Raw genomic sequence first — 22,252 nt, 5'->3', positions numbered from 1 at the left:
GATGAACAATCACTGGTCATTAATATCCCTTAATATCAATGGACTTAATTCTCCTCTAAGAAGACATAGGCTTACAGAATGGATACGAAAGCAGGACCCATCTTTCTGCTGTATACAAGAAACACATCTCAAATTCAAAGATAGACACTACCTGAGAATAAAAGGCTGGGAAAAGACTTTCCAATCAAATGGTCTTAAGAAAAAAGCCAGTGTAGCCATCATGATATCCAGCAAAATAGACTGCAAACTAAAATCAATCAAAAGAGATCAAGAAGGGCATTGCATACTCATCACAGGAAAGATCCACCAAGATGAAGTTTCAATTCTGAACATTTATGCCCCAAACACAAGGGCACCCACATATGTAAAAGAAATACTACTAAAGTTTAAACCACATATAAAACCCCACACATTAATAGTGGGAGATCTCAACACCCCATTTTCACCACTGGACAGATCTCCCAAATCGAAACTTAACAGAGAAATAAAGGACTTAACTGATGTCATGACCCAAATGGACCTAATAGATATCTACAGAACATTCCATCCTAACAAGAAAGAATATACCTTCTTCTCAGCACCCCATGGAACTTTCTCTAAAATCGACCACATGCTTGGCCACAAAGCAAATCTCAACAGATACAAAATAATTGGAATAACCTCCTGTGTTCTATCAGACCACCATTGTTTAAACTTAGATTTCAACAACAACAAAAACTACAGAAAACCTACAATCTCATGGAAACTGAATAATGCTCAACTGAATCACCAATGGGTTAAGGAAGAAATAAAGAAAGAAATTAAAGACTTCCTAGAGATCAACGAAAATGAAGACACCACATACCCAAACTTATGGAACACTATGAAAGCAGTGTTAAGAGGGAAATTCATAGCACAAAATGCCCACATAAGGAAGTTGGAGAAATCTCACACTAGTTACTCAACAGCACACCTGAAAGCGCTAGAACAAGAAGAAGCAAAGTCTCCCAGGAAGAATAGACACCAGGAAATTATCAAACTGAGAGGTGAAATCAATAAAATAGAAACAAAGAGAACAATATAAAAATCAATGAAAGAAAGAGTTGATTCTTTGAGAAAATAAAAAAGATAGACAAACCCTTATCCAAACTAACCAAAGGACAGAAAGAGAGAATCCAAATCAACAAAATCAGAAATGAAAAGGGGGACATAACAACAGACATTGAGGAAATCCAGAAAATTATCAGGTCATATTTCAAAAACCTCTACTCCACAAAACTAGAAAACCTAAAAGAAATGGATATTTTTCTGGATAAGTACCACATACTTAAGTTAAATCAAGACCAGATAAACTATTTAAATAGTCCAATAACCCCTAAGGAAATACAAACAGTCATTAAAAGTCTTCCAACCAAAAAAAGCCCAGGGCCAGATGGCTTCAGCACAGAATTCTACCAGATCTTCAAAGAAGAGTTAATACCAATACTCTCTAAATTGTTCCACACAATAGAAACAGAAGGAACATTACCAAACTCCTTCTATGAGGCTACAATTACTCTGATTCCTAATACAAACAAGGATACAACAAAGAAAGGGAACTACAGACCGATCTCCCTCATGAACATTGATGCAAAAATACTCAATAAAATACTGGCAAACAGACTCCAAGAACACATCAAAACAATTATCCACCATGATCAAGTAGGCTTCATCCCAGCGATGCAAGGGTGGTTCAACATATGAAAGTCCGTCAATGTAATACACCATATAAACAAACTCAAAGAAAAAAAACATATGATCACCTCACTAGATGCAGAAAAGGCATTTGATAAAATCCAACACCCCTTCATGATAAAAGTCTTGGAGCAATCAGGAATACAGGAAACATACCTAAACACAATAAAAGCAATTTATAGCAAGCCAACAGCCAACATCAAATTAAATGGAGAGAAACTCAAAGCAATTCCACTAAAATCAGGAACGAGGCAAGGCTGTCCACTCTCCCCATACTTATTCAATATAATACTTGAAGTTCTAACCAGAGCAATAAGACAACATAAGAAGATTAAGGGGATACAAATTGGAAAGGAAGAAGTCAAGCTTTCCCTATTTGCAGATGACATGATAGTATACTTGAGTGACCCCAAAGATTCCACCCAGGAACTGATAAAGTTTATATACACCTTCAGCAACATAGCAGGATACAAGATCAACTCAAAAAAATCAGTAGCCCTCCTATATACAATGGACAAAGAAGCTGAGAAGGAAATCAGATATACATCACCATTTACAATAGCCACAAATGACATAAAATACCTTGGGGTAACACTCACTGAGCAAGTGAAGGACCTATATGACAATAACTTTAAGTCCCTGAAAAAAGAAATTGAAGAAGATGTCAGAAAATGGAAAGATCTCCCATGCTCATGGATAGGCAGGACCAACATAGTAAAAATGGCAATTTTACCAAAAGCAATCTACAGATTCAATGCAATCCCCATCAAAATACCAACACAATTCGGGGCTGGAGAGATGGCTCAGTGGTTAAGAGCACCGACTGCTCTTCCAGAGGTCTTGAGTTCAATTCCCAGCAACCACATGGTGGCTTACAACCATCTGTAATGAGATCTGGCACCCTCTTCTGTATACATAATAAATAAATAAATCTAAAAAAAAATACCAACACAATTCTTCACAGACCTGGAAAGAATAATACTCAACTTCATATGGAAAAACAAAAACCCCAGGATAGCCAAAAGAATCCTGTACAATAAAACAACCTCTGGAGTTATCACGATCCCTGACATCAAGCTCTACTATAGAGCTACAGCAATAAAAACAGCTTGGTATTGGCATAAAAACTGACATGTGGACCAATGGAATCGAATTGAAGACCCTGACATTAATCTGCACACCTATGAACATATAATTTTTGACAAAGAAGCCAAAAGTATATAATGGAAATAAGAAAGCATCTTCAACAAATGGTGCTGGCATAACTGGATATCAACATGTAGAAGGCTGCAAATAGATCCATATCTGTTACCGTGCACAAAACTTAAGTCCAAGTGGATCAAGGACCTCAACATAAATCCAGCTACTCTAAACCTGCTAGAAGAGAAAGTAGGAAGTAGTCTTGAACGTATTGGCATAGAAGATCACTTCCTAAATATAACACCAGTAGCACAGACACTGAGACAAACAATCAATCAATGGGACCTCTTGAAACTGAGAAGCTTTTGTACAGCAAAGGATATGGTCAACAAGGCAAAGCAACAGCCTACAGAATGGGAAAAGGTCTTCACCAACCCCCCATCTGACAGAGGACTGATATCCAGAATATATACGGAACTCAAGAAATTAGACATCAAAACGACCAACAGTCCAATTAAGAAATGGGCTATAGAACTAAACAGAGAATTCTCAACAGAGGAAACTCAAATGGCTAAAAGACATTTAAGGAATTCCTCAACATCCCTAATCATCAGGGAAATGCAAATCAAAACAACTCTGAGATACCACCTTACGCCTGTCAGAACGGCTAAGATCAAAAACACTGAAGACACCTTATGCTGGAGAGGATGTGGAGCTAGCGGAAGTCTCCTCCACTGCTGGTAGAAATGCAAGCTTGTACAACCACTTTGGAAATCAATATGTTGCTTTCTTAGAAAATTGGGAATCAATCTCCCCCAAGATCCAGCTATACCACTCTTGGGCAAATACCCAAGAAATGCTCAATCATACCACGAGAGCACTTGCTCAGCTATGTTCATATCAGCATTGTTTGTAATGCCAAAACCTGGAAACAACCTAGATGCCCTTCAACTGAAGAGTGGATAAATAAATTGTGGCACATATACACAATGGAATACTACTCAGCAGAGAAAAACAATGACATCATGAGGTCTGCAGGCAAATGGATGAATATAGAAAAAATCATCCTGAGTGAAGTAACCCAGACTCAGAAAAATAAATATGGTATGTACTCACTCATAGGAGGATACTAGATGTGGAACTGGACTGCTACTCACATCACCAGGGAGGCTGCCTGGAAAACAGGACCCCAAGAAAGACACGAGGATCTCCCAATGACTAAGAAATGGCTGAGATCTACATGAACAACCTGGACATGAGTGGGAGTAGTGAAGGGCAAGGGTTGAGGGAAAGAGAGCCTGTGGGAGTGGGAGATCCCAGCTGGATCAAGAACAGAGAGGGAGAACAAGGAATAGGAGACCATGGTAAATGAAGGCCACATGAGAAAAGGAAGAAACAAAGTACTAGAGAGGCCCACAGAAATCCACAAAGATACCCCCACAATAGACTGCTGGCAATGGTCTAGAGACAGCCGGGACTGACCTACTCTGGTGATGGGATGGCCAAACACCCTAATAGTCGTGCCAGAAACCCCATCCAAGGACTGAGGAATCTGGATGCAGAGATCCACAGCTAGGCCCCGGGTGGAGCCTCAGGAGTCTAATTAGCAAGAAAAAGGAGGGTTTATATGAGCGAGAATTGTTGAAACCAAGGTTGAATAAAGCACAGGGACAAATAGCCAAACAAATGGAAACACATGAACTATGAACCAAAGGCTGAAGGGCCCCCAACTGGATCAGGCCCTCTGAATAGGTGAGACAGTTGATTGGCTTGATCTGTTTGGGAGGCATCTAGGCAGTGGTACCAGTTCCTGGGCTCATTGCATGAGTTAGCTGTTTGAAACCTGGGACTTATGCAGGGATGCTTGGCTCAGTCTGGGAGGAGGGGACTGGACCTGCCTGGACTGAGTCTACCAGGTCAATCTCAGTCCTTGGGGGAGGCTTCGCCCTGGAGGAAGTGGAAATGGGGAGTGTGCTGGGGGAAGGGGAGGAGGGCAGGAGGGGGGAAAACAAGGGAATCCATGGCTGATATGTAGAACTAAATGGTATTGTAAAATAAAATAAAAGGAAAAAAAAAAGAAGTAAGTTTTATTAGGAAGCCTTTGAGATGTCCCATAGATTACGATCCAGATTCTTTTCATTTTGAGCAATACACAGGGTAGTAGTCTATTCTCGTTTCTGTCTAGCTGATCAAATAACCTGAATAAAATAACTTGGTGGGGATAAGCAATTCTTTGACAATTCTAAGTTACAGTTCATCATTTACAAGGTGTAAATGCAGAAATTCAAGGAACTAGTCACATCACATCCACAAACAAGGGTGAAACGAAAATAAACACATTCTTGCTTTCTTCTTTTCTACTTTCTTCACTCTTATATAGTCCAGTGTTCAGCATATGGAAAGTAGATACCACAAGTGGGTAATTTATTGTAGATCAATTTACAGTCAAGGCAGTCTACCACATATGTGCACACAGGTCAACCTAATCTACAAAATAACCCATTCAAACCCATCCAAGTGATCATAGGTTGTGTCAGGTTCACAGTTGAAATTAACCAGTAAATTCTACAACTTGTGAATTAACTGTCATGTGCAATCAGAAATATCCCTTTCAAACCTAACCTTTACATTCCTGGTCCCTAAGTTCTCACTTTAATCATAATGTAAAATATTTTTCACTTCTTAAAACCCATAGTTTTTTCTTTAATTCCAATATTTAAAAAGTTTAAGGTCTTCTAACTTCATGTTCTTTGAAAACAAAAAATGAGAACCATCCATTTTTTCAAAAACGGAACTGGGGCATAGCAAGTAATCAGTGACATTAGAGAAAAACTAAAACTCAGCAGCATTCATATGAATCCAGAGTCGCAGTGTCCAAATTCCAGGACTCTTAATGATATTCCAGACTCTAGAGGACTTGGGAAGCCCCAAGTCTCAGAATCTGTCATGCACAACACACGTAGTGTTCCTATGTGCCAGCTCTACTACATACCTTCAGCTCTCCCTAATGGTTGTCCTGTGGCCCTAGAATTTACCACACCTTCAAGTGTCCTCTGCAACCTCTGCAGAAATCCAAGCCTGCCACAAGAATTATCAGCTATCCATGACATTAATGCATAATAATACAGATCATGCATGCCTTTAAATCTAGTACCACATAGATGATAGTTACACTGCAATATTCAGCTCCAAATGTAGCCCGACTTTATTGGACCAAACAGCAGTAAAAGCTATTGCAACACACATCAGTTTCAATTCAGTGGTACTGATCTCTTTGACAATCACAGGTGCTTCTACAACTCCAGCAGAATGAGCACACACAGACTCTTAGCCAAAATATGAAACAAAAGACCCTAAGAAAATTACTACAAAAGTCTTTATTCCCATCTGAAACTTTACAAACAAGCCTCCATTGTCAGTGATTTTCTCACCATTCTTCCCCTTTTCTATAAAAAATAGCCCCTCAGGAGATCTTTTCTATTTTCCCTTCCTGGGAAAATCCATGCATCTTTACTTGGGCCCTCTTTGTTACCTAGCCTCTCCAAAAATGGGGATTGTCACATGGTTATCTTTATTTAGAGCTAATATCCACTTATGACTGAGTACATACGATGTTTGTCTTTCTGGGTCTGGGTTACCTCACTCAGGATGATTTTTTTTTCTCTAGTTCCATCCATTTGCGTGCAAATTTCCTGATGTCATTGTTTGTAATACTCCATTGTGTCAATATATCAAATTTTCTTTATCCATTCTTCAGTTAAATGACATGTAGATTTTTTTCCAGGTCCTGGCTATTACAAATAATGTTGCTATGAACATAGTTGAGCAAGTGTTTTTGTGGTATGATTGAGCATCCTTTGGGTATATGCCCAAGAGTGGTATTGCTGGGTCTTAAGACAGATTGATTGCCAGTTTTCTGAGGAACTGCCATACTGATTTTCAAAGTGGCTATACAATTTTGCACTCCCACCAGCAATGGAGGAGTGTTCCCTTTGTTTCACATCCTCTCCAGCATAAGTAATCACTTGTAATTTTGGTCTTAGCCATTTTGACAGATGTAAGATGGAATCTCAGATTTATTTTGATTTGTATTTCCCTGATAAATAATGATGCTGAGCAATTCCTTTTTTTCAGCCATTTGAGATTCTTCTGTTGAGAATTCTGTTTAAATCTGTACCCCAATTTTTAATTGGATTGTTTTTTTTTTTGATGTCTAGTTTCTTGAGTTCTTTATATATTTTGGATATTAACCCTCTGTCAGGTGTGGGATTGGTGAAGATCTTTTCCCATTCTGTAGGCTGCCATTTTGTTTTGCTGTCAATGTCCTTTGTCTTACAGAAGCTTCTCGGTTTCAAGAGGTCCCATTTATTAATTGTTTCTCTCAGTGTCTGTGCTACTGGTTTTATATTCAGGTATGCCAATATATTCTCCTGTGCCAATGCTTTCAAGGCTACATCCCACTTTCTTTTCTATCAGGTTCAGTGTAACTGGATTTATGTTGAGGTCTTTGATACACTTGGACTTGAGTTTTGTGCTGGACACTAGATGCAGATCTACTTGCATTCTTCTGAATGGTGACATACAGTTATGCCAGCATCATTTGTTGAAGATATTTTCTTTTTACCATTGTATATTTTTTGCATCTTTGTCAAAAATAGGTTTATAGGTGTATGGATTAATGTCAGGGTCTTCAATTTGATTCCATTGATCTACCTGTCTGTTTTTATGCCAATACCATCCTGTTTTTATTAGTGTAGTTCTGTAGTATAGCTTAAAATCAGGGATGGTGATACATCCAAAAGTTTATTGTACAGAATTATTTTAGCTATCCTGAGTTTCTTGTTTTCAATATGAAGTTGAGTGTTGTTCCATTGAAGCCTGTGAGGAATTGTGTTGGGATTGTGTAGTAGGACAGGCCTATAGAGTTGAGGAAATTGGCTCAGACCAGCTGCCAAGGCATGCACATAATGCACTTCCTTATGAGCCAACCTAGAGTCTGCCTGAAGGCCTAGAAACAGGTACTGTCAGAGTTCCTGATTGCTATCAGAGGTCCTGATCATGATGAGTCTGCCTGAGGGCCTAGCTACAGTCACTGTCAGAGTTCCTAGTTGCTGTCAGAGTTCCTGATCATGCCCAGCCAATGTGGGGTGGCCACACAGACTGGGTTCTGGGAGGAGTGTATATAAGGTCTTCCTGTTATTGAATAAATGAGTTCATTATTTGCCTTCAACTGACTCTGGTGTCTGTGCCATTGATGCTGTGCCTTCTCACCCCCTCCCTTGAGGGAGTCATTAGGATCAAGCAACATCTGGTGCCTGAATGTGGGTCTTCTGTTACTTCCTCTTTCCCAGTGCAGGTTCAGATCATCCACTCCCTTCACTTGCAGTGCTTGACCCCACCCCTAGGATGGTGTGTTTCAGTGAGAAGGCCTCTCAATGTTGTGTTCTTTCAGTCCCTTTGGCAAGTAAGCATTGGGACCTCCACTTCTTTCCTTCTTTTGTGTTGTCTGTCATGTTTGTCTGCCCGTCCCATTAGGAAGGCACATTTATTTTTCTGTTTTGGTTTTCCTGGCACCTCCACATAAGGATTGACCCTCCAGGAGGTGGAACCAAGGCTCAGATCCCAAATGCAATCCCTTGTCTGGAGACACTATGTGGGCATGCAGGTGTGGACTAAAAAACCACTGAAGTCCCCCACTAAGCACAAGAAATAAGGGTCTGCTACAAATTTCACCCCTGTTGACTGTCATCTTCTCTCTGACTGTTGTTTGCTTGCTGTTTCCCTCTAAAAGATGGGTAATCTTTTCATCACCATCACGACTTCCATGTTGGTTATCTTTACAATATCTGATAGGAAGCAGACAGTTTGGGCCCCGTGAAATCTGTCAAGAAGAACATAACTGTCAGTTTGGGCCCCAAGGTATCTGTCAAGAAGAATGCAGCTGTCAGTTGGGGCTCTAAGAAATCTGTCAGTTTGGGCTCCTCAAAATCTGTCAAGGAAAAGTCAGCTGTCAGTGTTGGGCCCTGCAAAATCTGTCAGTTTGGGCCCTATGAAATCTGTCAAGGAGAATGTAGTTGTCAATTTGGGCCCCGAGATATCTACTAGTTTGGGTTCTGCAAAATCTGTCAAGGAGAACATAGCCATCAGTTTGGGCCTGGCAAAATCTGTCAAGGGGAATGTAGCTGTCAGTTTGGGTTTTGAGATATCTGTCAAGAAGAATGCAGCTGTCAGTTTGGGCCCCACAGAATCTGTCAAGGAGAATGCATCCTGTCATTAAGTCATGCACTTCTCCTCTCTCTGCTCCACCACCACTGTGGGCCACTACATCTTCACTGCAATATTCTTGGGGTAACCTACTTCAGTACCTGTCTGCCTCAGGAGGTGGCTACTCTCCTGCTGTGCCAGGTGTCTTCCAACACTTACAGCTTGCACCACTGTCAGTATGTAGGCCCATAGAAGCCTTCCCAGTCAAGGTGGGCCCAAATGCCAATGCCCATCCCTGGATTCCCACTCCCATAGCTGATCTCTCCCTCATTTGGAAGGCAGCCAATGGATCAGGCCCAGATTGCCCCTACTTTCAGCAGGTCCTTGCTCAATGGTCCATGCAGTTACAAACTTATTTCATTTGGTACCATTTGCTTAAAGCTGTGTTGGAGACTGAAGTCTTTATCAGTTGGAGATTGGCCTATGATGATCAAGCAGAATCCCAGGCCAAAGATGAACATCTTACTTAACATCTCAGTGACCTATGATATGCTCACAGGGTGTGGGGAATATGTCCATGCTGTGCACCAGGCACATATTGGCTTGAATGCCTATTTTCAATAAGTCTTGGACTGGACCTGGCCCTCATGGCCCTATAAGGGACTCAGCCCAGCCTACAAGCACTGGGCATTTCTGCCAAAGAATACACCTCTGACCCTGGTGAGATGGAGAGATTCTATCTCCCTCCAGTGGCAGCCACCAGCCCCCTACTAACCTTTGGGAGAGGATATGCTTGTGTTTTTCCTCGGAATGCCACTACACCAATATGGGTCCCAGCAAGAGATGTGCACCTGGCCACAGATCAGCCTACCTCCACCAAGGAGGAAATAACCCAGGATGGGTAATGTATATATTCCCTTTCTTGCTCTTATTTCCCTCTAAAGGCTGATGACTTGTGGAGCCTTGCTTTTCTTCATTTTATATAACACCTTTTGAGATTTAGCAGGCTGGGAGCTAGCTAAATAATTTAAGGGCCCATGGCCAGATAATGTTAGTTTATCAGGCCAGGAGCTAGCTAAATATATAAAGCCAATGGTCAGCTAAGTTTCTATATTATCCATTACAGCTAACACACAAAATTTTCCAATTAAATCAGACAAGGACAGAGGTTATGGCCTTTGACACTTTATTTTTTGAAAAGGTTTGGCATGATATAAAGAGCTGGTTGATCCCTGTAGCTGTAAATTTTCTCTGGTCCCACCCAGCTCCCATGGCCCTTCAGCTGCTTAGTCCCAAATAAACACACAGAGGCTTATATTAATTACAAACTATATGGCCTAATGACTCAGGATTCTCACTAGCTAGATCTTAAATCTTAAATTAACCCATTTCTATAAATCTATACTTTGCCACATGGCTTGTGGCTTACTGGTATCTTTACATCTTGCTTTTCATGGCAGTGGGTGGCAGCATCTCCTCTGTTCTTTCTCTCCTTCTTCCTCTCTAGTTAGAATGTCCCACATAATCTTATTCTGCCTCACCATTGGCCAAACAGCTTTATTTATCAACCAATCAGAGCAATCATTTCCCCTTTTCTTTCCATTCAAAAGGAAGGTTTTAACTTCAACATAGTAAAATTACATATACAAGCAAGAATTATAGTTATAATATCTATTTGTATTTGGCAAAATTAAAGAAGATATCCTATCTATCATATATTTGTGAGTCTAAGGCTTTACATCTGCCTTATCTCTTATCACAACCAGGGAAAACCATAATTATAACTATCTAGTCTTCAACTCCTTCAAAAATCTCAGGATACAATATTATCTAAGTAAACAGGAAGAGCATTGTAAGCAACTTCTAAAAATCTAGAATGACAGAGACAGCTGTCTGCCTGGACAGTCATCTAAAGTTCCTCTGAAATGTTGGGGCATCCATCTTCAACCCACAGGCCTAGAGTCTCTCAGTCACTTCTCTCTCTGTCCTATAGAATGTCTGGCAGTTTCTTCTGCAAACCAGGAACCTAAAGGGTCATTTTGCCTTGCAAAGTTCAGTGGTCACCTTCCTGTGGGTCTTGCATGTCCAGTCGGTACATTTTGTCAAGCAGTCCAGGCAAGAACAGTTTCCTGCCCAAATGGATATTTTTGTCAAGAAGAAGATAAACTCCACATAGAGTGTCTTTGATGCCCATCCTCCTCTCTGAAGTAAATCAGTGCTGCCAGCAGCAGACATGTCTCACTGTCCAGAAAGTCTAAATTTTTAAAAACATTTTAAATGCCATATTCTGTAGGTCTTTGAAGTGTTTGAAGATTACCTATCTATTTGAAATATATCTATGCATACCTAGAAAACTTAACATGACTCTAGGTTTGACTATCATAGAAGACTAATTATTAATCTATATATTTTTTTTCTTTTTTTTGTGATATATATTTTTTATTTTACAATACCATTCAGTTCTACATATCAGCCATGGGTTCCCCTATTCTCCCCACTCCCACGCCCTCCCCTTACCCCCAGCCCACCCTCCATTCCCATCTCCTCCAGGACAAGTCCTCCCCCGAGGACTGTGATCGACTTGGTAGACTCAGTCCAGGGAGGTCCAGTCCCATCCTCCCAGACTGAGCCAAGTGTCCCTGCATAAGTTCCTGGTTTCAAACAGCCAACTCATGGAATGAGCACAGGACTTGGTCCCACTGCCTAAATGCCTCCCAAACTCATCAAGCCAATCAACTGTCTCACCTATTCAGAGGGCCTGATCCAGCTGGGAGCCCCTCAGTCTTTGGTTCATAGTTCATGTGTTTCCATTCATTTGGCTATTTTTTTTTCAATAATTGAGTAAAACTGAAATTTATTATATGCCACAGTCGTCCTACGGACCTCCATGCTATATATATAGCCTCTATGGTTCTATGGGTTGTGGTCTGATTGTTCATTTTATATCTAGAATCCACCAATGAGTGAGTACATACCATAACTGTCTTTCTGGGTTTGGGTTACCTCACTCAGGATGATATTTTCTAGTTCCATCCATTTGCCTGCAAATTTCATGCTTTCATTGTTTTTCTCTGCTGAGTAGTACTCCATTGTGTATATGTACCACATTTTTTTCATCCATTCTTCCGTTGATGGGCATCTAGGTTGTTTCCAGGTTCTGGATATTACAAATAGTGCTGCTATGAACATAGCTGAGCATGTATCTTTATGGTATGTATCAGCATTCTTTGGGTATATGCCCAAGAGTGGGATGGCTGGGTCTTGAGGTAATTTGATTCCTAATTTTCTGAGAAACCGCCATACTGATTTCCATAGTGGTTGTACAAGTTTACATTCCCACCAACAGTGGAGGAGTGTTCCCTTTGCTCCACATCCTCTCCAAAATTGGTTGTCATTGGTGTTTTTGATCTTAGCCATTCTAACAGGTGTAAGGTGGTATCTCAGAGTCGTTTTGATTTGCATTTCTCTGATGATTAAGGATGTTGAGCATTTCTTTAAATGTCTTTCAGCCATTTGTAGTTCTTGTTTTGTGAATTCTCTGTTTAGCTCTTTAGCCCATTTTTTAATTGGACTGTTCAGTGCTTTGATGTCTAGTTTCTTGAGTTCTTTATATATTGTGGAGATCAATCCTCTGTCAGATGTGGGGTTGGTGAAGATCTTTTCCCAATCTGTTGGCTGTCTTTTTGTCTTATTGACTGTGTCTTTTGCCCTGCAAAAGCTTCTCAGTTTTGAGAGGTCCCATTTATTAATGGTTGTGCTCAGGGTCTGTGCTGTCGGTGTTTTATTTAGGAAATGTTCTCCAGTGCCAATGCGTTCAAGAGTGCTTCCTATCTTCTTTTCTATTAAGTTTAGTGTAACTGGATTTATGTTTAGGTCTTTGATCCACTTGGACTTGAGTTTTGTGCATGGTGACAGATATGGATCTATTTGTAATCTTTTACATATTGACATCCAGTTATGCCAGCACCATTTGTTGAAGATACTTTCTTTGTTCCATTGTATAGTTTTGGCTCCTTTGTCAAAAACCAGGTGTTCATATGTGCATGGATTAATGTCAGGGTCTTCAATTCGATTCCATTGGTCCGTATGTCGGTTTTTATACCAGTACCAAGCTGTTTTTATTACTATAGCTCTATAGTAGAGTTTGAGGTCCGGGATGGTGATGCCTCCAAGGGTTGCTTTATCGTATAGGATTCTTTTAGCTATCCTGGGTCTTTTGTTTTTCCATATAAAGTTGAGTATTTTTCTTTCCAAGTCTGTGAAGAATTGTGTTGGGATTTTGATGGGGATTGCATTGAATCTGTAGATTGCTTTTGGTAAGATTGCCATTTTTACTATGTTAATCCTACCTATCCATGAGCATGGGAGATCCTTCCATTTTCTGATATCTTCTTCAATTTCTTTCTTTAGAGATTTAAAGTTCTTATCAAAAAGGTCTTTCACTTGTTTAGTTAGTGTTATCCCAAGGTATTTTATATTATTTGTGGCTATTGTAAAGGGTGATGTTTCTCTGACTTCTTTCTCAGCCCTTTTATCATTTGTGTATAGGAGGGCTACTGATTTTTTTGAGTTGATCTTGTATCCTGCCACTTTACTGAAGGAGTTTATCAGCTGTAGAAGTTCCCTGGTAGAGTTTTTGGGGTCACTTATGTATACTATCATATCATCTGCAAATAGTGAAAGTTTGACTTCTTCCTTGCCAATTTGTATCCCTTTGATCTCCTTTTGTTGTCTTATTGCTCTAGCTAGAACTTCTAGTACTATATTGAATAAATATGGGGAGAGTGGACAGCCTTGTCTTGTTCCTGAATTTAGTGGTATCGCTTTGAGTTTCTCTCCATTTAATTTGATGTTTGCTGTTGGCTTGCTATAAATTGCTTTTATTATGTTTAGAAATGTTCCTTGTATTCCTATTCTTTCTAAGACCTTTATCATGAAGGGGTGTTGGATTTTGTCAAAGGCTTTTTCAGCATCTAGGGAGATGATCATGTGGTTTTTTTCTTTCAGTTTGTTTATATGGTGTATTACATTGACTGATTTCCGTATGTTGAACCATCCTTGCATCCCTGGGATGAATCCTACTTGGTCGTGATGGATGATTGTTTTGATGTATTCTTGGATTCGGTTTGCCAATATTTTGTTGAGTATTTTTGCATCAATGTTCATGAGGGAGATTGGTCTGTAGTTCTCTTTCTTTGTTGCATCTTTGTGTGGTTTGGGTATCAGGGTAATTGTAGCCTCATAAAAAGAGTTTGGTAGTGTTCCTTCTGTTTCTATTGTGTGGAACACTTTGAAGAGGATTGGTATTAGTTCTTCTTTGAAAGTCAGGTAGAATTCTGCACTGAAACCATCTGGTCCTGGGCTTTTCTTAGTTGGGAGACTTTTGATGACTGTTTCTATTTCTTTAGGGGTTATTGGTCTATTTAAATGGTTTATCTGGTCTTGATTTAATTTTGGTATTTGGTATTTATCCAGAAAATTGTCCATTTCTTCCTGGTTTTCCATTTTTGTGGAGTACAGGTTTTTGAAGTATGATCTGATGATTCTCTGGATTTCCTCATTGTCTGTTGTTATGTCTCCCTTTTCATTTCTGATTTTGTGAATTTGGGTGTTCTCTCTTTGCCTTTTGGTTAATTTGGCTAGTGGTTTGTCTATCTTGTTGATTTTTTCAAAGAACCAACTCTTTGTTTCATTGATTTTTTGTATTGTTCTCTTGTTTTCTATTTCGTTGATTTCAGCCCTCAATTTGATTATTTCCTGGCGTCTATTTCTCCTGGGTGAGTTTGTTTCTTTTTGTTCTAGAGCTTTCAGTTGTGCTGTTAATTCATTGGTATGGGATTGCTCCATCTTCTTTATGTGTGCATTTAGAGCTATGAATTTTCCTCTTAGCACTGCTTTCATAGTGTCCCATAAGTTTGGGTATGTTGTACTTTCATTTTCATTGAATTCTAGGAACTCTTTAATTTCTGTCTTTATTTCTTCCTTGACCCATTGATGTTTCAGGTGGGTATTATTCAGTTTCCATGAGTTTGTGGGTTTTCTATAATTTTTGTTGTTATTGAGTTCTAACTTTAAGGCTTGGTGGTCTGATAAAATACAGGAGGTTATTCCAATTTTTTTGTATCTGTTGAGATTTGTTTTGTGTCCAAGCATGTGGTCAATTTTTGAGAAGGTTCCATGGGGTGCTGAGAAGAAGGTATATTCTTTTGTGTTAGGATGGAATATTCTATATATATCTATTAGGTCCATTTGAGTCATAACATCTGTTAGGTCCTTTATTTCTTTGTTAAGTTTCAGTCTGGTAGATCTATCTTTTGGTGAGAGTGGTGTGTTAAAATCTCCCACTACTAATGTGTGGGGTTTGATGTGCGTTTTAAACTTTAGTAGTGTTTCTTTTATGAATGTGGGTGCTTTTGTATTTGGAGCATAAATGTTTAGAATCGAGACTTCATCTTGGTGGATTTTTCCTGTGATGAATATGTAATGTCCATCCTGGTCTCTTTTGATTGATTTTAGTTTGAAGTCTATTTTATTAGATATTAGGATAGCTACACCAGCTTGTTTCTTAGGTCCATTTGCTTGGAAAACCTTTTCCCAGCCCTTTACTCGGAGGTAGTGTCTGTCTTTGGAGTTAAGGTGTGTTTCTTGTATGCAGCATATGGATGGGTCCTGTTTTCTAATCCATTCTGTTAGTCTGTGTCTTTTTATAGGTGAGTTGAGACCATTGATATTGATGGATATTAATGACCAGTGATTGTTAATTCCTGTTATTTTTTTGGTTGTGTTGTGTTGTCCTTCTGTGGTGTATGTTGGTGTAGGATTATGTATTGCTTGATATTTCATGGATGTGTTTAGCTTCTTTGGGTTGAATTTTCCCTTCTAGTGCTTTCTGTAGGGCTGGGTTTGTGGACAGGTATTGATTAAATCTGGTTTTATCCTGGAATATTTTGTTTACTCCGCCTATGGTGATTAAGAGTTTTGCTGGGTATAATAGTCTGGGTTGGCATCCATGGTCTCTTAGTGTCTGCATGAGGTTTGTCCATGATCTTCTATCTTTCATAGTCTCTATTGAGTAGTCTGGTGTTATTCTGATGGGTTTGCCTTTATATGTTACTTGGTCCTTTTCCTTTGCAGCTCTTAATATTTTTTCTTTATTCTGTGTGTTTAGTGTTTTGATTATTATGTGGCGAGGGGACTTTTTTTTTGGATCCAGCCTATTCGGTGTTCTGTAAGCTTCTTGTATCTTCATAGGTATTTCTTTCTTTAGGTTAGGAAAGTTTTCTTCTATGATTTTGTTGAATATATTTTCTGTGCCTTTGAGTTGGTATTCTTCTCCTTCTTCTATCCCTATTATTCTTAGGTTTGGTCTTTTCATGGTGTCCCAAATTTCCTGGACGTTTTGTGTTAGGACTTTTTTGTCTTTATTGTTTTCTTTGACTGACGAATCTATTTTCTCTATCGTGTCTTCAGTGTCAGAGATTCTCTGTTCCATCTCTTGCAATCGGTTGGTTATGCTTGTTTCTGTAGTTCCTGTTCGTTTTGTCAGGATTTCTATTTCCAGCATTCCCTCAGCATGTGTTTTCTTTATTGTCTCAAATTCATTTTTCAGATCTTGGAATGTTTCTTTCATCTGTTTAATTGCTTTTTCTTGGCTTTCTTTAATTTCTTCCCATTTTTTGTTCGTTTTTTCTTCCATTTCTTTAAGGGAGTTTTTTATTTCCTCTTTAATGGAGTTTTTCATTTCCTCTTTAAGGGAAGTTTTTATTTCCTCTTTAAGGGAGTTTTTTATTTCCTCTTTAAGGAAAGTTTTTATTTCCTCTTTAAGGTAGTTTTTCAATTCCTCTTTAAGGAAAGTTTTTATTTCCTCATTGAGGGAATGTTTTATTTCTTCTTTAAGGGCCTCTATCATCTTCTTAATGTCATTTTTAGGGTTGATTTCTTCTGTTTCTTCTGTCATGGTATGTTTAGGTCTTGCAGGTGTAGAATCACTAGGTTCTGATGTTGCCATATAGGTCTTTATGTTGTTGCCTGTATTTTTGCACTGGCGCCTACTCATCTCTTCCTCTGTGAGGTGCAGGTGGTGTCTGTGTCTGAGAGTGCCTCTCTTGTTCTAATTTTTAGTCTTGGTTTAGTAGGGGTTCTTGGTTAAATTGGTGCTTTTGGGCTATTTCTTCAGGGGCAGCTGATTTCGATCGGTGAATTATATACTTATGATTCTGGTGATCTGGTTTGGTGTCTGGGTAGCGCCTTCTTCTGTGTTCTCAGGTCACTTTTTGTTCATTTGTCAACTCCTCAGCTGATCTTGTTTCTTCAGACTTTAAACTGTAGGCATCTGAATCCTCTCCCAGATGGGTTTCAGCTGAGCAGGGTAGTCTCACCAACACCTCCAAGTTGTTGGGTTTCACAGGATCAGCAGCTGGGCCCTGGGTTGTCCTCAGACGGAGTGTTCAGATTCGTTCTGGTTCTGACCCACGGAGATAGCTTCTTCCCCAGATGTTGGGGTTAGGGGCGTCCCTGTTCCAAGCTGTGTCTGCTTGTCTCCGTCCCTGGGCCTGTTTACCTCTGCGGTCCGCCGCCGGGCCTGTATGTCCCTGTCAGCTGCCGCTGGGTCTGTCTGCCTCTGGGGCCGCCACCGGGCCTGAATGTCCCTGTCGGCCGCTGCACGTCTACCTCAGCGGGCTGCCGCTGGGCCCGTCTTCCTCCACAGGCCGCCGCCACAGGCCTACCTGCGTCTGCTTGTCTTCGCCGCCGGGCCTGTCTACCTCTGTGGACCGCCGCTGGGCCTGAATGTCTCTGCCGGCTGCCACCGGGCCTGAATATCTCTGTCGGCTGCCGCCGCTGGGCCCGTCTACCTCAGTGGGCTGCTGCTGGGCCCGTCTACCTCCGCGGGCCGCCGCCGCAGGCCTACCTGCGTCTGCTTGTCTCTGCCGCCGGGCCTGTCTACCTCTGTGGGCCGCCGCTGGGCCTGAATGTCTCTGCCGGCTGCCTCCGGGCCTGAATATCCCTGTAGGCTGTCGCCGCTGGGCCCGTCTACCTCAGCGGGCTGCTGCTGGGCCCGTCTACCTCCGCGGGCCGCCGCCACAGGCCTACCTGCGTCTGCTTGTCTCTGCCGCCGGGCCTGTCTACCTCTGTGGGCCGCCGCTGGGCCTGAATGTCTCTGCCGGCTGCTGCCGGGCCTGAATGTCCCTGTCGGCCGCTGCCGCCGGGCCCGTTTACCTCAGCGGGCCGCCGCTGGGCCCGTCTACTTCTGTGGGCCGCCGCTGGGCCTGAATGTCTCTGCCGGCTGCCGCTGGGTCTGAATATCCCTGTTGGCTGCCGCCGCTGGGCCCGTCTACCTCCACCGGCCCCCGCCGCAGGCCTACCTGCGTCTGCTTGTCTCTGCCGCCGGGCCTGTCTACCTCCTAATCTATATTTTTTAATTATCCATTACAGTTTAAATAAGTTACATAAACATAATACCTTAAACAAGAGTAGAAGTATATATAGTATAATAAAATCAACTCTAAATTTGCATCAATAAAATCTATAGCAATGTAAAATGTTTATCCTATATTTTTATATCATATCCCTCTCTCTTCTTTTAGAAAGGGATTGACTATGATGAATAGCAATTTGTAACCAACAACCTAAACAAACATCCATAATCCATTTTTGGGAATGTGGGCACAGTTTTCTAGGCTACTTCCTATTGATAGAGGGTGCTAGTAATCTTATGGGGACACAAATAACATTTTAGGATTATGAAGTAGTCTGTGAGGCTGTATTCTCTGAGCCAGTAACCTTGAAGTTGTTTTTGGATGTTGGATGATCTGGGCCATGGTGTCATTAGAGACCTTTCAGGGGATCTTGGCTGGTCAAACCATATTCACCTGGAAGCAATCCACAGGTTCTCATCTTCTGTGGAAATAAAAGCAGAATCTCTTTCCCAAAGTAACATATCTTTAAATGAACTTTGAAGTCCAGATACCTTTAAAATATATACATTGGCGTAACTCAACAGCTTTTACAATCAAATGTCTTTCTACAGTTAAAAATCCCAAAGACAATATAATCTAGACTCTCTGCGTGACTTCCATCTTTATGTGGCTTATTTTTACTTTACTTTCACTGTCTCTTTTAAGACTTTATTTTTTTAAACTATTTCTTTATTTAACTGTCTATTCTCCTTTTCCTCTTTCTTCCAAGCCTACATACACTTTTACACACATTGTAAACTGTTTAAAGTCTTATTCTGTCTGAATCTGCCTTACTGTGAAGCTATAATCCTTCTCTGACCAGGAGAGATTTTAAACTGCTAAACTGCATGGCTAGTACAAAAAGCAGCAGCCTTGGCTGCTGACTCCACCCACCTCAGCTTCCCAATATGGCAGAACTATGTTTCCTCCTGGCTCTGGGGGAACCATGCTCATTGCTGACTCTGGGAAGCAGTGGGTCCATGCTTCCTTCAAAGCAGCGTGTAGCCCAGAAACTTTTTTTTTTTGTATTAGCAAAAGCCAAATCCATCACATAACATATTGCGTGGCTTGGAGATGCCTCTGTTTACTGCGGCAGGAATCTGCCATGCTGTAGGTCAAGCCCATATGCCATTGCAAACCCACCATACTGTAGCTTATGGCTTGCCTGAGAGACACAACTAGGAAGCTGTTTTTAGCTCCATTTTATAATCTTTTTTTTTTTTTTTTAAAAAGTGTTCTCAGGTTTTTGCCCCATGTTTTAGCACCATTCATCAACCAATCAGTGCAACATATATCCACAGCATACAAAACGACATCACTCAGATCCCTCCTTGATTTTCACTTATATTTTGATTGGCGGTTGATGCTTTTAATCGTTCTCCTTTTTAAGTGTCTCTTACAATAATCTGGCATCAACAGCCACTAAAGTGACTCTATAGGTGTTACTGCCTCTTAGACATCCAACTCATAGCCAGCCATGGGAGGTTATGCATTCCTGGCTGACACTCTCCATCCAGGGTGACTTCCCAGGGATGGACAGTCTTTGAGGGCTGGTAGTCAATGATGGGTAAGAACTTGTTTAGCAAGCCAACCTAACAGGCACAGTTCAGTTGCTGACACCCCTGAGGTGGGCTCAAGGCCATAGCAAAGAACTCTGATTCCTGCTGAGTGCACATGTAATAAAATGAAAGGGTGGGTATGTAGTAGGACTGACCCATAGGGTCGAGGAAATTGACTCAGATCAGTTACCAAGTCATGCACATAATGTATTTCCTTATGAGCCAGCCTAGAGTCTGCCTAAATGTCTAACAACAGGTGCTGTCAGAGTTCCTGGTCTCTATCAGAGTTCCTGATTGTGCAGAGTCTGCCTAAGGGCCTAGCAACAGTCACTGTGAGAGTTCCTGATCATGCCCAGCCATTGAGGGATGACCACACAGACTAGGTACTAGGGAAGAAGGTGTATAAGGCCTTCCCTGTTATTGAATAAATGAGCTCATTATTTGTCTTCAACTGACTCCTGGTGTCTGTGCCATTGATGCTGAGCCTTCTCACCCCCTCCCCTGAGGGAGCCATTATAGAAGTAACCATCTTATTCAATAAGAAACACAGAACCAATGCAAAGAAGAAAGCCAAGAGATCAGAACTAAGAGCTAAAAACCTTACCCTTCCTCTCGTGGTGGTCCTACCTCTCTGAAAGAGATCTACTTCCTGTCTGTCTGTCTTTATAAAGACTTTCTGTTCTGCCTTCTCATTGGTTGCAAACCAAACCACATGACTGCCTCGTCACTGCCTGTCTGTACAGACCTCCAGGTCTTCTATGGTTGGTATTGAGATTAAAGGCATGTGTTCTCCAATGCTGCCTGTATCCTTGAACACACAGAGATCTACCTAGCTCTGCCTACCAAGTACTGGGATTAAAGGCATGCACCACCACTGCCCAGCTTTCACTATGGCTTGCTAATAGCTCTGACCCCCAGGCAACTTTATTTATTAACATACAAATCACATTTCAGTACAAATAAAATATTACTATATTTCCCCCTTTCTATTTTAATAAAAAGAAAAAGGAAAAAGGTTATAACTAACATAAGAAAAACTATATACAAAAGTACAATAACTATATACAATATATACAAGTAATAAATACCTAAACAATGTCTAGTCCATTTGTATTTGACAGTTTCAGAGAAAAGAATTCCATTATCTATCCTATTTTGGTAAGTCCAAAATGTACCTAATTCAATTTCTATCCTAACTAATCTTCAGCTATAACTAACTAATCTTCAACTATAACTACTAATCTTCAACTATAACTAACTAATCTTCAACTATAACTAACTAATCTTCAACTCCCTCAGAGACCCAAGAAGGGAATAATATTACCTAATAAAAAATAAAAACAGGAAGTATATGCAAGCAGCTTCCAAAAAAATTGTGAGTTGACAGAAACAGCCAGCTGCCTGGACAGTCACCTGAGGTTTCTCCACAGTGTTGGGGCATCATCTTCAGCCTATAGGCTTAGCGTATCTGACAGACTCATTTGTGAAGTAGGATGTACACAAAGTCAACAGTTCAACCTTACATTGGATGAGAGCAGTCCATGTACCAGAAACACCTGAATTCTACTAGGATCTCACAGACACTGGACCAACAGCTAATGAGTCTGTTTGGAACCAACCTAGGCCCTCTACATATGTGAGACAGTTGTATAGCTTAGTCTACTTGTGGGACACCTAGCAATGGGAGCAGATCCTGTCGTAAATGTTTTGGCAGGCTTTTGGGAACCTATTTCTCATGCTGGGTTGACTTACCAAGCCTTAGTATGAGAGGAGGAGCTTAGTCTTACCTCAACTTGATATACCATGCTTTGTTGACACCAATAGGAGGCTTGCCTCTTTCTAGTGTCCTGTCATGATTCAGGATTTTAAATTCTGGAAATTGTTGATTTTTTTTTAAATTCAACTGTCCGTTCTTTTTGGCTATGTGTGTGTGTGTGTGTGTGTGGCTTCATCTCAGCATCCTGTTCTTCTCCAAGCCATTAGCCATTAGGATCCAACAACAGGATTGTTATGGGGATTGTATTAAATCTCTAGACAGATTTTGATAATATGACCATATTTGCATGAGTAATTAGGCTGTGGGTGATATAGAGGGGGAGAGTAATAAAAGAGATGTCTTGGTCTAGAGCATTTGGGGATGAGACAGAAACCTGGTGCAAGGGAAACTCCCATGAATCTACA

At 40.7% G+C, this 22,252-nt stretch overlaps 1 protein-coding gene across 1 annotated transcript in view; it reads left to right on the top strand.

The window, feature by feature from the left end:
• The first annotated feature begins 9,782 nt into the window (after positions 1-9,782).
• Positions 9,783-22,252, top strand: part of LOC121823511 (olfactory receptor 7E178-like) — a 30,604-nt gene continuing 18,134 nt past the window's right edge. The window contains exon 1 of the mRNA XM_042262897.2: positions 9,783-9,958. Coding sequence (XP_042118831.2) covers positions 9,783-9,958 — 176 coding nt within the window. The remainder of the gene's footprint in view (positions 9,959-22,252) is intronic.

Source organism: Peromyscus maniculatus, chromosome 17, assembly GCF_049852395.1.
Source record: "Peromyscus maniculatus bairdii isolate BWxNUB_F1_BW_parent chromosome 17, HU_Pman_BW_mat_3.1, whole genome shotgun sequence".
Lineage (NCBI taxonomy): Eukaryota > Metazoa > Chordata > Mammalia > Rodentia > Cricetidae > Peromyscus > Peromyscus maniculatus.
Note: the sequence above shows the minus strand (reverse complement) of the source record. Positions and strands in the feature narration are given on the sequence as shown.